The 16,845-nt window shown below is 44.9% G+C and overlaps 1 protein-coding gene across 2 annotated transcripts in view; it reads left to right on the forward strand.

Annotated features, from left to right (window-relative positions):
- Positions 1–16,845, forward strand: part of rftn1a (raftlin, lipid raft linker 1a) — a 26,101-nt gene continuing 9,256 nt past the window's right edge. Inside the window, exons 1-4 of one of the 2 annotated variants that reach the window (XM_030412260.1) lie at positions 1–366; positions 628–729; positions 7,409–7,560; positions 14,920–15,103. In XM_030412260.1, coding sequence (XP_030268120.1) covers positions 7,413–7,560; positions 14,920–15,103 — 332 coding nt within the window. In that variant the 5' untranslated portion in view covers positions 1–366; positions 628–729; positions 7,409–7,412. Of the gene's footprint in view, positions 367–627; positions 730–5,537; positions 6,064–7,408; positions 7,561–14,919; positions 15,104–16,845 lie in introns of those variants that run through there. The other variant, XM_030412259.1, reaches the window with a different exon arrangement.

The raw sequence follows: 16,845 nt of genomic DNA on the forward strand, positions 1-16,845 counted from the left end.
TCTTCCCTGGCAACAAGCCCATCATCTCTTGGTCACAGAGCGTTTTGTTTTTGTCACAGTCTGGTGGTGTGACTTGGCTCCCCAGGGGGGTCCTGTCCAGTCTGCGACCACCCATCAGCCCCACCCTTTACCACCCCCCAGTCAGACGTTTCTGAATTATGGATTAGTCTGGATAGCTTCTTATGAAATATGAATTTTCCAAAGGAGGACCTTGAACAACACAAACACCTCTAACCTTGATAACCTTAATGGGAGCATCCACGTGTGACTAACACACTGAACCAGAAACTTACTTTACAAGTGGAGTAGAAATATTTGAAAACTTCGCACGCAATTTATCTTCACTACTTTTTGTATTCCAAGAATGTAAGTATCACACGGGCAGTTTCAAATCGAAGTAAAGTGTTTTAAAGAGTATCAACCTTGGAGGGCAGCTCGTGAGAGACAACAGGGAGGAGAGGGGATGTGCGCACACCGCCTCTCCTCCTCTCCTCCTCTCCACACGGTGCTGACAGCTGAGGCAGAGGAGTGTTGATCATGAGCCGCCCGTGAGATTCAGCAGCAGCATTCACTCAGATGCAGTTTGTTAAATGGAGGATTCGTGTTTTCTTCCCATTTGGACCGCAGCTATCTGAGCCGTGACGCGCACGCAGAGCCAGTGAAGACATCACAGAGTAGAGACGGGAGGGACGCGCACCCAGCAGCACGCACTGTGGACCGAGCCGCCCGGTGAGTCCAACTCTTTTTATCCCGCAGAATAAACAACAATCACAGCAATTTATGCGAATGTCGTTGATGTTTGGATGATTCTTGTGAGTGTGAGTGAGCAAAAGTCTGATATTAAAAAAGGTTTTATGTTGTTGCGACATGTCAATTTTAGATAATAATAGAATAATAACTTTAAATGAGAGTTATGGGCATGTAGAGGCGGAAATGCCCTCCACAAAAATTAAAGTCAGGAGCGGCGGGGAAGTCTCCGGACGCCTTTTCACAATAAAACACGTGCGACCAGAGAGATGAGTTCTGCGGGTTCAGACGTCCAGCCGCTCGTTTGATTTGTGTGCCATTTGTATTCGTGGCGGAACGAAATGAATATGCCCCTGTGCTCACTTGTCACAGGTTGGAGTGAAACTCAAGATGTGCGTGACGGAGTAAATGTGCCGAGCGCAGATGGAAGTGTGCGTGTGTGTGTGCGCCTCGGTGCATAAGCGACCTGTCATGTATCATTTCCCGTTCAGTAAACTACCGGCGTTAACGGGCAGCACCCACGTGTTGTGTGTGTGTGTGTGTGTGTGTGTGAGAGAGAGAGAGAGAGAGAGGTTCAGGTTGAACGCGCCAAAGTGGGAAAAAAGGAAACCCAGAAACATGTAATTTCAAGCTCAGCTGCACATGGGCATCAATTAGTCACACGGATATGTATGGATGCTCACCATATAGCGTTTGAAAAGTGACACACGTTTCATCACAGTGGGCTGATATTCAATAAGTCATCAGCTGTTCTCACCCCTCGGTTGTCTGAAATGTTAAATGGTGAGTTCAAGTACCCGGAGAGCCGTCCGTGAGTTGATGCCCCAGTCCAAGTGGTGCGCCTTTTGTTCCGAAACTGTTCTTTTTTAGAGCAAACTAGGCTGCTGGAGGAGCTGCGAGACCCGGTGATACATCACTGTCATCTTTTGTTTTTATCCTCCCCATGCAGCCTCATTAAAACACTGTTTGAGGTGATTACTTTGTTGCTTGGGGGGAATCGCACCTCCCTCCAGGCAACTTGACATGCTCCCACTCTGCTCCCTGTCTGTCGTCCTCTTTCTTCCTTCCCTCTCCCTCTCCCCCTATCATCACCATATCCCATCCTTGGATAGGAGCTCCAGCCTCAGTGGGCGGGAAGCCCACTCCCCAGGACTCTGTCTGTCACCTCTAATTTTGAAATCCATTGAATCACATGCAATATGATACAAGAGCTTGATGATAATGCCGCAGTTATATTGACATACCCTTTGTTTCTCTTGTCAGACAACCACAAAGCAATAAAAAGTGACTTAAATCAGAGTCAAACACTGTTAATAAGCCAAAAGTGTCTTACATAGATGGCACACTCGCACACAGCAGGAGTTATGGCTTCTAAGCAGGCCCATAAATTCTTATAATAAAGGAGAGTGGAAGCCAGCAGTGACAGTTTTATTTGCTGTAAATCAGTTTAGTGCATCTTGTGCAAAAATGAACACAACTAGCAGCTATTGTATATTACATGCAGCTAACACTCTTCCTCAGAGGACTTACAGTGTCTATACTAAACAAAGGTGTGAGGCATTCTGGGCCTCTGATAACATCTCTCTCATGACTCATACAGTGAAATATCTATAATCCCTGTTTCATTAACGTTTAAGGAAATATGTTTAAACTGGTTGTGATCTGGCTGTTTAGGCGACTAGAATCTGTATTTTTCCTTACCTGTTGTGCTATTTATCCATCTAGATTGTTGTGGTGTAAGTTGCCCAGTTATATCAGCCATCGAGATGTTCGCCTTCTCTTGAATATAACTGAATTGGATGGTTCTCAGCTTGTGGTGCTCAGACCACCAAATTATTCCCCTTTTAAAGATTAAACAGCCATGTCTCCTTCCAGAAATCATGACCTGGTTCCTCAAGATAATCTACAATCCTTTTGTGAGCAGTTTCATGTATGAGATGTTTTTTGTCTGATCAAACTGCAAACCACATCACCGTGCATCTGCTCTGTGACAAGAGGCGCTTGCTTGTGACGGTGCAGGATGTAAACTTTATTGGCGTTCTGCTCGGCTGAGGTGTAACCATAGATGTAAAGTAGAACTTGGCACTGAATGCAAAGATGCTGCCTGTTATGTCCAATGAGAACTGCCTGCCTGGTCCAAAGTTTACTTCCTGGTTATGTGGCCCACTGAATAAATGCAATAGTGCTTCCTGCTCGGCCCGAGGACATGAAATTACATTGTGATGATGTCATAGATTATTGAAAACGTTTTTCTCAGCTCAGGGAATGTTTTAGTAGAGTCATAAATTACCATTTGTAATGGCAGTCTATGGGGAAAATGATTTTTGGCCCTCAGGAATGTTTGTTTTGCTGCAAAACCGTTAGCAGCCACTGGGGAAAATTCGGAGCGAGTGTAACGGCACCACTCAGCGCGTTTACATGACACTCCAGAAAACCGAATTACTGTGTTAGTCCGACTATGATCGGATCTTTAAGATGCATGTATACACCTTAGTCTGACTAAAATCGGACCGGATCGGATTTCTCATAGTTGGATTAAAACACCCAGATTATTCGATTGATAGTCGCATTACTCCTGCATGTATACGTTCCATCAGATCAGATCGGATTGGATTTTGCGTTCTGCGCAGGTGCGAGATTTCTTTCTCGGGGCCGTGAGCCGGAAGTAGTATTTCCTCCGAAATAACCACAAGAAAGAGCGACATTGTGCATCTAGTTTGTGTAATCATCATGTACATCATATACGAAATGTACAAAGATGTAGCTTCGTCTCGCTCTTCGTACGCCATCTTTCTGGAATGCCGAGGCAGCTGGTGACGTCAAGAGGTCAGCCGAGGTGTTTCTGTTACCACTAGTTGAAATGGGTACGGCGCCACCTAGCGTACCGGGTATGACATGCTCCAGGCCAATAATCCTGATTTTCTCACCGGCATGTTTACTCGGACAGTTGCAGTTGTCTGATTGAGTAGCATAGTCGAACTATGGCTGTAATCTGACTAAGCTGTGCATGTAAACGTACTGACTGTGTCAAGGTTTAATTAATCCATTCATGGCTGCAGCATTATCTAGTTTATTTGGCTAAACTCTCATCGTGCTTCCCTCTGGGAGGTGATTCAGTTGGCCTGTGTAGTTTTGTTGAAAGATAATAGTCTCATTTGAAATTAAGTCATTTTGGTTTTGGGGTGACTTGTCCCTTTAAATAATTAAAACAGCCATGCTGTTAGAGTGAGAGTGTCAGATCAGTTCAATCACTGGAGAAAGTTAACCTACTGAGAACTAACAGACTTTCACATTGTCTGTTATTATCTTCATTTATAATCAACCAGCTGCTTTTAGCCCGTCAGCAAAGTAGTCGTTTATGATTGGTGGGTTAAACACTGTATGTATTTATCATATGTGTTTGTTTGTTTTTACAACAGTGAGGATCATGTAAAGTGTTCAGAAAGAAGAGACTCAAAATGTGGGTCCTAACTTTGGCACTTTTGGCCTCGCCGGCGGTACGATCTGCATCTGCTGTCTCCCTCTGCGGCGCACGAATACTACGTTTTGGGAAGCGAACCCCCACCCGACCCGTCTCTGAGTGGCATGGGGCTGCGGCAGAACAGTGGCAAAGTGCAGACGGATTATGCTCTATCGTAAATCCGCTGTCATTTCAAGACTCTCCGTTACAAGAGATTCTCTAATGAGAAGCCCTCCGCTGCTCCCTGTCTGTCTCCGTCTTCACTCCATTCTCTCGTTTTCACCTCTTTTATCTCTCTCTCTCCTCTCTCTCTCTCTCTCTCTCTCTCTCTCTCTCTCTCTGCCGTCTCTCTCCGTTTAATGGATGTTTTTAGCTGTCAAGGCCCTTTTCTGCATTTTTGTTTGTGTGAGAGCAAGTGAAAGATTCTGTTTGAAGTCAACATGTAGAGAAAAAGGCCTCGAGTCTCGAAGGCACTGGAGTTTCTCCAGTGCTACAACCACCCTGTTTTTTCATTCCATGCTGTGTCCAATTACAGAGATCTGTCTCTAAACCTCACAGACAGAGTTCATCTGTTAAAGCGAGGCCCTTTTGTTTTGAAACCAAATGAAAAGGGTGACGAGATGTTGGATCAAACAGTCGAGCTGTAGGCTAGTCAGGACTAAGACTTGAATCAATCGGGTTTTATTTGAGAGCAAAGCTGCCACTAGCAAAAATGTTGAGTGAATTATTCCAGAGTTACGATTTTTTTTTATTTTTTGCACTGCATAATGCATCATGCATAAAGATGAATAAGAACAATGAATGAGTGTGATTGTTTTTTAAAATTGAATCATTTGCATTGGATAGGGTGGAAATTGTATTAAAATCCTAGAGCTACGGGAAAGGCTAAGAAAGGTGAATAATGGATCTAAGGAAAGTTTAAACATGCAAATGACTCTTTCTCCCTATATTCTCCTGATCATTTCTCCACTGTCAGGAAGACATTATCATATTTTGACTACACCCTATGCTTCACCTTTCGACTCCCCCTTTTCCCCTAACGAGCCGGAGAAGAATCCTGCTTAACATCCCAACATTAACCTGCTTTCTGTCCCCGCTGCAGTCGGTGTGTTAAAGCACAGGCCTGGAGGGAAAAACGTTTGGGAGAGGATCTAAATGCTCTAACTCAGTCATAACACAGGGTCGACTTGGCTGTCTGGCCGTCTGGAGACATTGTAATAGATTTTTATGGGACTTAAGACTCAGCAGGGGAGCACTTTGGCTGCGAATCTCCTCGAGCCACCAGACAGAAGGACGGAGGACGGAGAGGGTTGGGAGGCTTGAGGGCACAATATAACATTATAATGACAGAAAAGATAAAGATGGTAGATTTTTTAGAGATGGCACGATTTGGGAAAATAAAAGTGAACAGATGGAGCGAATTTAAAAGTCAGGATAAGGAAACGGGGGAAAATGAACAGTTTTAGAGTCGGTCCTAGTCGAGGTAGACTGACAGAAGCAGAGTAGAGGCCAAAGAGGTCAGGCGAGGCCAGAGAGAGGTTTTTAGAAATCTTGAGACACATTGAAGAGCTAATGGTACCAGAGTTTAAAAGACGGGTCAAAAGGGGAGAGATGATGGGAGGCAGATGAGATGGTACACTGTTATCCCTCGCTCCTCCGCCTCTCCTCGTTTGTCCTCATTACGAAAGAGCACGTTGTATTGAAGGAATAATGACTCTTAATTGCTTGTTCTTTGCAGAATTTAAGATGACAGAGTGTACCGTCTCAAGACAGATGAGCTATGAAAGTGTATCCGAGGCGCTGCGTTTCCTAACTTTGTAACCTTTTCGAGACGCACGTACCATGCAATCAAAGCTGTAAGTCATCAAATGTACACACACACACAGACACACACACACACACACACACACACACACACACCAGCCTTCTTAATGCACTCTGTGAGGATCGTTAGCCGAGTTAACGTCCATGCACTTGGCCCGATGGGAGCCACTGTGTCATTCTCCACGCTCCCCAAACAGATACAGAGATACAGATATAGACCTGCCTTTGGGGAAGACATATGTGCACACACACTCACACACACTCACACACACACACACTCGTGCACACAGACATGCAGATGCGTGCCTCGCCGCTCGGCTCTTACAAGCTGTGGCAGACGGGGATATTAAGCGGAACTGTGGTGATGGTTTGAGGGCGCCGACGCTGTCACAACCGATTAGCTTGACGTTATCAGACCACGCCCTTTTACTCTTGTCCTCCTTCCCCTCTCGCTTTTCCTGTCTTTTCACACCCTCCGCTCATTCCTCCACTTCCAATTCCCCATCATTTTTCACAAAAGACACCTCACGTTTCTTGTTTTTCTTTTACTGCAGCTCTTATAGATGTTTGAGACTAAATTGCTTGTCCAGATTCAGGAGAGGAGGAATTTAAAAAGAAATTTCAAGCTCTCTGCAAATTGTTTCCAATCACCTGCCGTTGAGAGGGCATCAACGGGTCCTTACAGGATCGGAAAATGTACTAAAATAACACCGTTTTCTTTGTGCTTCAAGGCTCTACTTGGATCAACATATAAATTGGTTAGCAGTTCAACCTCCTCTCCTCCATCCACTCCTCTCCTCTCCTCCATCCTCTCCTCTCCTCTCCTCTCCTCTCCTCTCCTCTCCTCTCCTCTCCTCGCCTCGCCTCGCCTCTCCTCTCCTCTCCTCTCCTCTCCTCGTCTATCTAGTCTCATGTCGCTTTGCTTGACAGGGCAGGAAATCAGTCTCATTTCTACTTTAATTCGTTCTGATCAAACATGTCGCTCCTAATCAGCCCTGTTTGATTAGGAGATGCCCGTATCACAGCCCACCAAGCAGGTAATGGCTGACACTTTTATATTTCAGTATGATTGTAGTGTGTGTGTGTGTGTGTGTGTGTGTGTGTGTGTGTGTGTGTGTGTGTGTGTGTGTGTGTGTGTGTGTGTGTGTGTGTGAGAGAGAGATTTACTTATTATTTCCGAGGAGGTCACACGTGAGCAACAGCATTCAGAGTTGTGTGACTATCGCACACACTCTCTTGCGAGTGCTAATGTCTTCTGTATATTTAGAAACTCCATCAGTTTCATGTCTCCCACTTGAGTCTCAGTTAGCACCCTCCTCTGTTTCTCTCTCTTCATCTCCCGTCTTTTTTTTTCCTGTCTCCTCTCCTCTGTAACAGAGACATGGGGTGTAGGCTTCCGAAGTTGAGGAGGGCAGAAGAGAGGCGAAGCCCAGGCAACATCTACTCCACCCTTCGTCGGCCTCAGGTGGAGACTAAAGTGGGCGTGGCCTACACCTACCACTTCCTGGATTTCCTGTTGGGGAAAGAAGGTTTGGATGAAACTATAAATGTCTTTTGTACACGGGGAGAGATGTACTTCATGTGACCTGACTTGAACTCACCCCCGCACTCGCACACTTGAGACGGTCATGTGTTTTATCACTTGTTCCTTCACAAGACACTTCTTTATCATCTAGAGATGTCAGCATTTTGTCAGCTTAAATTCCAACATTGCCACTTGTTGCAAAACATTCTACATCCACTTTACACAACAACATTTCAATATGTAATATTTCTGAAATGTGAGCAAACACATCAGAACTCTGAACTAGCTTCATAAACTATTGTCTTTTAGATTTAATGGTGCAGATAAATGTTTTATTTATGGTAAAATGTAAAAAAAAACTTGGCCACATAGTCACATTTCCCTTTAAATTGTATTATGTCTTATTTCCTTCTTTGATTGATCTTGGTAAAGTGGAGAAACCAAAGTCAAAAAATGTCAGCAGGGAAAAAGTAGTTTCAGTACGGTGGCTCTGAAGTTCAGATCACAGCGGCAAATAGGAAAACACAAGAGCAAGAGACAAAATACGACAAATAGGAAAAACTGGACATCCCATTGATGAAAGACCAAACAAATTGAAAATCACAACACCAAATAGGAACACACAACAGCAAACTGCCTTCCTAATGCAGGGAAGGTGAATGAACGATGGAGGATACAGCTCAAATGAAAAATAACACCTCTTGGCCATCAGATGCATTTTCTTCATTCAGCTCTGATTCACATTTGAGTTCCGCTCTGGAGGAGGGAACGGGCTCTGAGAAATGTGTCTTCACATGTAGTCATCCTTTTTTTCCGCGGATCTTTTTGTCCGTTTCTTTTACTTAACTTTTCCGTTGCGCCCCGCTCTGCTTTGTCATCCTGAGATCTGGTGTTTGTGTGTGTTCCACTCATAAAATAGCCACTATTGCTTTTCCAACTTCAACCAGTTAAATAAAATGTTTAGGTCAGCAACTCTGCACAACTGTATTTTTCTCTTTCTTACTCTTAAGTATCACGGGGGTGAAAAAAAGTGGCTTAAAAGCTGAAGTTGTGTCTTTTGTGTGGCTCCTGTTGCAGCAAGTTCAAAGACTTGTCTAATTCTCAGATTCAGCTGTATTGTGCACGCTGCAGCCGTGCCCTCCAACTTCCCCCGGCCTCTCGCTCGCACACTGACAATATAGTAAAGCTGGTGTGTTTGTCTAGGGAATCGTGTGTGTGCGTCTTGTTTGTGGTTGCGAATATGAAAAATAGTGTGTCTGATACCATGTGGGTGTGTGTTTTTTCTTGTGTGAGCGTGGATGCTCGTAGCGTCTTGCGAGCGCTTGATGAGAATCCTCTAGAGGCGTCTGTTTTCTAAAAATACTAATTCTGCCATTGTGTTGGTGTGGACTGTGAAGAGATAGAAGCCAGGGAGAAGACAGGCGAGGATGACAAACAGATAGTGTTGAAGCAGATATATAATTTAAAAAAATCACCTCTTTTTCCGTATGGCTTAATGTTTCTACGAGCCTGTGTCGCGCACTCTGTCACCCGACAAACTGAAGCAGGTGCAAGTAGCTCACTGAAGTCCCTTTTAGATTCTCTAATGCAACACTGTAACAGACAGCAGGCAGGGCGCCACAGCCAAGTGGCAACGCTCCGGTTGCCAGTCGGCTTCATTTTCAGCCAGCCCTGTTATGTTTGGCAAATGAGTTTAGGCTGAAGCGTTGGCTGAGAGATCTGGCAACGTGGAGCGGTGCCGGTGACCAAAACAGACAATAGACATGAGGAGTGCTCGTCTTTATCTTTGCAAAAGGCAGTGGGAGATAAATTGTCTAATCGCACGGGCATATATTGATACAGAAAGACCACACACACACACACATACACACACACACACACACACACACACACACCGTTCATTCGAGCTTGCACAAAACACTTTATAGCACTTTAGTCAACAGAGTTAGTGTTATCTTTCGACAGTCAGGCAGGTCATTTATATGGTAAACTCAGTGACGCCACCTTGAGCTGCTTAAGATGAGTATACTCTATTTTAGGATAAACACAGCTACTGTGAATTGATTGTGTGTGTGTGTGTGTGTGTGTGTCTGTGTGTGTGTGTGTGCGTGTGGTTGTGAGTGGGTGTATGCCTGCCTCTCTCCGTCTCTCTCTCCATTTGTGATAGAGAGACCAAGAGAAGTGAAGGATTCCTGAAGGATTATCTGATTGTTTGTGGAGATTGAGGGACCTCATTCCCAGCAAAGGGATTTATTTGTGTTTGTGTGTTTGTCCGTATCTGGTGTGTGTGTGTGTGTGTGTGTGTGAGTGTGTGTAGGAGGCAGATAGAGGAATCTATATGTCAGTCCATGACATTGAGAAAACCCACGGTCAAATCCACACTTTAATTTAATTTGGCCCCCATTAATAATATTATTTCCCCTCAGCGGCACGACTTGATGGCTCCTACGCAGTAATGAAAACAAATATCTGGTCGCTGCCCCTCTCACATATAGCGTGTGTGAGACAAGTGGTTTGTTTGTTAATCTACGTCGCGTTCTCAGGAAGAGGAGCTTAATGTTCACAATGAAGAGCGCAGTGTGTTTTCCAGCTCGACCTTTCACTTAGTGTGTGATGAGACTCACCAGAAACAGCGTGGCTGATAATATAGTGTTTGTTTTATGAGCTGTGTTGAGAAATTCTTCCATGTGACTAAGCCCGACTGGCGCACACTGGGTCATAGCGAGCCTGTGGTGAATCCAGGGAGGATGAGGAGAAATATGCTCAGTGTTTCAGGCATTTGGCCTGCGCCGCACACATTTCATCTCATCATAAAACCAACGTGTTCCCCTATTGAGCTGTCTCTCTGCTGTGCCTCGACACGTCGGCCTCCCTTACACAAAAGTGTCACGATCTTTATAATCCCCGTGGTAACACTGATTGGTTACCTTGACATGTCAGCAAGAATGTAGAGTATGAAATGTAACAGCCAGGTGTGACATTTTAACCTAGCCTCCTTTTGTCATCGAGGCGCTGTGCAGATAATGAGCAGAGGAAACGGAGGGAGTGGAGAACAGCAAAGGGAGGCAGAATGAAATGAGGAAGGTGTAACTGAGAGAACAGAGAAACGGAGATACTGCGAGGGTTTTGACGAGGAGGGAGGAGGCGCGAGGAGGGAAAAGAGAGTTGGAGGTGTGAGAGCGAGCAGGCGAGCAGGAGTCGTGAGCATGAGGATGTGTGAGGAAGTAAGTTAGGTGTGATGCTGTGTGACTAACGCCGGTCTCTGGAGCAGACAGCGAGGAGCTGAACTCTGCTGATGACTTTCTGCTGCCCCACAGAGACGGAGACCCACTCGGCTCATTAAAACTTACAACTTGTGCATAACGCTCAGCACAGTGTGTGTTTGTGTGTTTTTGTGTGACTCTTGTGGTGCTACTTTATACCTGAGAGTGAGACTGTGTCGACTGTACCTTAAATACATCGTTATGATTGTGAATCCATAATTCAAACATGTTTGTCGGATCCAAAATGATTGTTTTGTTGATGTCTGGGTAAGAACTCTGACAGTCAGTTCCAGCTTCTAACGAGGTTTGTGTGGCCAAAAAGAATAACGTTGTTGGTATCTGTGTTCCGTCACCGATCAACGGTTGTGTCAGTCAAGAAAAAAAAAAGAATTTGAGCCAACGAGACCTTCACTGCCTCACGCTAGCTAGCAGCTCTAATATGATCCACACCTGAATATTACCATAGATAAGTTTCCTCCTTTGACAAAGAATAGTATTCCTTCCTTCGACCTTCTGTGGTACGTCTTCTGCCATCACAATCTGTGTGTGATGTATTTGACTCAGAGAGCAGGATAAGCACAAATCCATCAGTTTGATAGATCTATCCTGCCTGACACACCTATTCCAGGTAAACACATGAACCTTTTTTCTATGGAAGATTGTTGAAAATGCTGATCTGTCACGACTCAAACGGTTTTCTGCATCTTTCCTTTACGCTGATCTGCCAAAAACGCTTGAGAGATTACCAGCAAAGACGACGGAGAGATTCACAGCATCACAAGTACATGGTACTGTGTGCCACACTGCGTTCTCACCACAGCCAACCTTTTTATTCCCCTGCTGCTTTACACGTCAGTTATTTTTGTGAACTCTTTCTCTGACTTTTCCTGTAAACTGGAGCTCAGACGCTGACCAACAACTGCCACGGCCGGCGGCTGCATTCCCAAAACGGTGGGGAGCTCCTGGCTCCAGGAAGCTGATTATTTTATAGTCACTGTTTTGGCACATATCCTCGCCTAAAACCTCTGCAAGTCATTAGAAGGCTATTTAAATAAACGTGAACCTCCAGCAAGCGGAGGGATAAGCCTTGAAGGGTGGCTGTGAGTAGTAATCCCCATGCATCACCTAGCAGGCTTAGTGCAAACTCTTTCTCTCTGTCTCGTGCACACACACACGCGCACACACACATGCCAGGCAAAAAGAAGGCCTCATGCACACTCGCTCCAGATGCTGCGGCGCAAACACACCACAAAATATGCTTTAGAGTCGCACACAGAAATTCAGGGATTTGTACGAGGAATTAATAAGTCCTTTTCAAGCGGCTTCAGGAAGGGGATGACTCTCACACACACTCCCAACACAGCTCGTGAAATCCAGGGTCAAAAAGTGAGGCGTCGCTCGCAACACACACCGGCTGTCATGTGGTCAAAGCTTCGGGTTGAGACGGAAATAGCAGAGCGTGGATCAACAGCTGAACAGCCGCTCAGCCGTCTGCATGTGCCCGTTGAACAATGCATCCTTGGATATCTCACTTTTACACTCTTTAATATACTGACACCCAACCTCGGGGTCCTGACTCTGATTCATGGGTGGCTGCGAGGCCTTGCTGATTTGAAGAGGTGTAAGAAAAACAGTAGGCTCTATAGATCAGCGTTTCATTCACATCTGCAAAGACAACTACATGAAATGGATAGCCTTGAAGTTTATATTATTATTTACGATACAGACTTACTCTTACTCTTGCAGGATAAGGGCGCGATGAAGGCCTGAACACAGAACCGCCACTCTGCTAAACAGTCTCATCCTGTGTTAGAAAAGTATGCAGTTAAAACAACTAAAGGGCAAATGGAACGAAAGCGAAGTGTCTGGGAGGAGAAAACACTGATTTTGGAGGTGAAAAAAGCCTTTTAAGTATATATTATTATTGAAAATTAAATAAACACTTAATCTAGAAAGAAAATTGTATAAAAAGTGACTTAATTTATCAGGAAAAACTCATTTCTGATGTGATAGCAACAGAAAACAATCTGCTTAAAATTCATCCGGATTCCTGCAGTTATCTGGTTCCGTCTCCTCTATTTGATTCTGATATGAAATATCCATAAAATATGTCTCTTAGCTGGTTGCTGTCAGTTTACTCAATAAGAGAAAACGGGTACCTTAAAGGACAAGTTCACCCAAAACTGAACATGCAGTCATTATCTATTCACCCACATGCAGTTGGACAGTCTGCTGAAGTTCTGTAGTCCACAAAACATTTCTGGAGCTTCACAAGTCACAAAAACACTCAGATATTCACACACACAGTAGCAACCATCTCCAGCGTTCTTAAACAAACATGCGCGCACACACACACACACACACACACACACACACACACACACACACACACTCTCTCTCTCTCTCTTCTGCACACTCCTAACCCTACACCCCCCTTTCTCCCTCTATATCACTATAAAACTCCACCCGGCTTCTTTTTCTGCCCTGAGCCGTTCCCATGTTCTCATTCTGGAGCCGGAAATTCAGCCTCCCTTTAAATCCCACAGTGGCAGACAGTATAAATGAAGTCTCTTCCCAGCCTAAAGCGCTGCATAACACCCTAATAACTTCTGTATGCCTCGTCTGAATTAGCTGCCTTGCCTGCGTCTTGTCGGTGGGTGAGTGCCAGCCGTGCAGAGCTAATGACGGCTAATGACTGTTTACGGTGACAGGATCGTTGTTATCCCCCCCTCAGACACCCCACCCCAGTCTCCAGCTGGTATTATTATTATCATCAGCACTGTACTGCTTTTGATAAGTCCCCGCAGACACCCGTTTAAGTGTTTGTTCGATGAAAAGGCTCTCGTGGTTCCAAGCGTTTATGCCAAGCTGATGTGATGGTCGGATTTTCTCTGGGAGTTTTTTTTTTCCACCCATTGTTTCACTGAGATGGGAGTGAGGAGAGTGTGTGTTCATGTGCTTGTATCCTGACGTGCCGGCCAGCTTCTCGTGTGTGTGTGCGTGCGTGCGTCCGTGCATGTGTGTGCGTGTGTGTGTTAGAACATGCCAGATGATGGAGAACAAATTGAAAATGAGATGGCTTGCGCATCTTTTTTTTCCCTGTGTGTTTTTGTGTGTGTGCGTGTGTTTTTGTGTGGTGTGTGTGTGTGTGTCTAGTTAATTTATTCAGGTTATTTTCTCTTCTCCAGACCCATGCAAATGAGATTGAATGGAAAAGGGATGACAAGCATTCAGGCACAAACAGACAGCCTCATCTCTCTCTCTCCAACACTGCTCTGCTAACTGCCTCTCTCTCTCTCTCTCTTTCTGTCTCCCTTTTCTTCTCCCATCTCGTTTTCCATGCCTCCCCTCTCTCTCTCTCTCTCTCACACACACCTGGCTTCACTCAGCGATACAGAAACACACAGGCATACATGCACGTGTTCCCTTAAAAGCCCATGCACGGAGAGAGGGGCTTTACCACAATGCTCCGACCCCGAGAGGGCGGATCTCACAAACATTGCACTCTCCCTGGCGGATTTGCCGTTGACAGTTTGCTGCCATACGATAAGCTCCGCTAACCGTTTCCATTGAAGTAAAGGGGTTTTCTTTCCATTGTGTTTGGTAATAAGGGAGCTGACTCTGTGTTTGCGATTGCGTTTAATACCACACACCCAACACAGGCGCTGTGATAGCATTGTCTTTCCAAGCGTTTGATGCTGATGTGTGTGTGCATTTTGGATTATATTCGACTGTCTTCCCGTAGGTGCATGTCATTGCCGGCATCATGTGTGTGTTTTCCAAAAGCCAGACTGAGGTTAATAGTTCTGGTGTAATCGGTTTCAGATTTAGCGTGAAGATGCCATGTGTTGTTGTTCAGTGGGGAATTACCATAATGAAACATGCTCTGTCTTTGTTTCTTCACACCCTTTGTCCCCTTTTCTCTCTCTCTCCTCTTCTTTCTCTTTGTTCCAGCTTTTACCCACAGCTACATAGCTCCCCACTACTCCTCCCTGCCCCTTTAGCGACCTGTCATGTCCTTGTCTTGACCATTTCCCATTACCCCTTCTTGTCTAACCATGTTTTTCTCCCTCCCCTCTCACCCATTCGCCTTCCTCCAGAGGTGCCGGTGTCGTCGGTGCTTTGTCTCTCCTCGGTGAGAGAGCTACCAGTTCAGGTCAGGGAACTCTACGCGCAGGGCTTCGTCCTGGTCGCCGTCCACCCGTTTGTCCACTCCTGTGGCCCTCGGCACGCACACATCCAGCGCCAGCTCCACCGGGCCGTGCTGGTCCGAGAGACGCCGAGGTACGCATACTAAACAACACCCCTTGTGTTCAGCATGTTTGACTGTAATGATGTATGCAGCAGATTGATTTAAATGAATGAGATGATTCACAGTAGTAGCTTTTGCTACTTCATTATTTTGACATGGAAACCAATTGAGACCCATTATCACGAGCTCTGCACCTCACCTCCTTCGCTTGATGTCAAATTAATTGCAGATGAGTCAGCCACAAAGAAATGTCTAATTTTGGCCCACTGTTCCAATTCTTTCACTTTTGACTATACATGATAATACACTATACACTGTGCATCTCTGCTGTCGCCCAGTTCTACTTTGGTGACTATGAAACTTCCCTCCTCTCCTCCATGTTTAAGCGGAGCATTATTTTCACACCTCCCTTCTACCAGCTCTCTGTATTCTCAGCATCTCATCGTGGGAGCTGCTGACACGTGTCCAAACAGAAATCATTCAATGACTAACGACCCTGGTGATCCTCTAATCTGACATCTGGCACCTCCAGCAGGTCAAGGTTTTCACTTAACCTGTGAAATATCTCAACGCAGATGGACCGGCACAAGATTTGGCACACATTCGTTATAGCGTGAGGATGGGTAATAATGACCGTAGTGATCCCTGAACTTGTAATCCTGCTCCATCAACTTCTGATCCTGACAAATGATTATTTTATTACATATCTTGGATACATTCACTTCAACCTGGAAGTGAAATCAACTGGATCTAATCCAGTGGTGATGTTAGCAGTGAATGCTAACGTCAGCTAATTATTTTACCTTGAGGTATGACCCGATGTTAGTCTGGAGTTTCACTGTCCATCGTCTTTCCAGTTGCTCATCAGTCACAACGTGGTGACATACTCATCTGTCAGATTTCCAGATGTTCCTACATTTTTATGAAAACCTGTAACACCACAGCATAACACATTAAAAAACCTAAAATGGTAACCATGGTAAACATTACACATGATAGCATTTTACTTGTGAGCATGTTGATATTAGCACTTAGCTCAAAGCAACACTTTGCCTAAATAAAGCCTATTAGAGCTGCTAGCAAGACATTTTAGCATTGTTTATTTGCTATTAATAGTATTTAAATTCAGTATATAAATGATGTATTACTTGAGAGAAATTACTGAAAGGCATCTTCCTCATCGTCTTCGATCTCCTCCTTCTTTTTCTTTGTCTTCTTGTTCTTCCTCAACTTCTCCTTCTTCATCTTCTTTGTCGTCTTCATCATCTTCTTCTACCTCTTCAGGTACATACTGACACCTACAGTAGCTTGGACTGAGCTTGTTGGGTAAAGGAAGCAATCTGAATTATTGACTCTATCCATCGACTTTATCTTTCTTATCGCTACATAATACATCTTCACATTATCAACCAAAAATCATCGGCCTAATAAATATCCTGCGTCCCCAAATCTGGATGAAGAAAGTCTGTGTGGATCATTCTTTGTGTCTCACTCAGACAACCCTGGTTACATGTGTAACCTTCTATTGGTGTCACTTACTCTTTGCAATTAGAGTAATTACATTGCTTGGCATACAGTTTGGGGCATCTTATGTCGTCTTTCTTTCTTCTAGGAATAGTGTATTGTACACACACACTCTCTCACACACACAAACGCTGACACACACACTCCGGTGCACAGGCAGGTGCCGGGCTGCGCCTTTGATGCCCCTCCTGCCAAGTGGTCCTGCTGCTTCCTGGCACCTGTCACCGTGGAGACGGCTGATTGCATCACC

The sequence above is a fragment of the Sparus aurata genome, chromosome 3 (genome assembly GCF_900880675.1).
Source record: "Sparus aurata chromosome 3, fSpaAur1.1, whole genome shotgun sequence".
Lineage (NCBI taxonomy): Eukaryota > Metazoa > Chordata > Actinopteri > Spariformes > Sparidae > Sparus > Sparus aurata.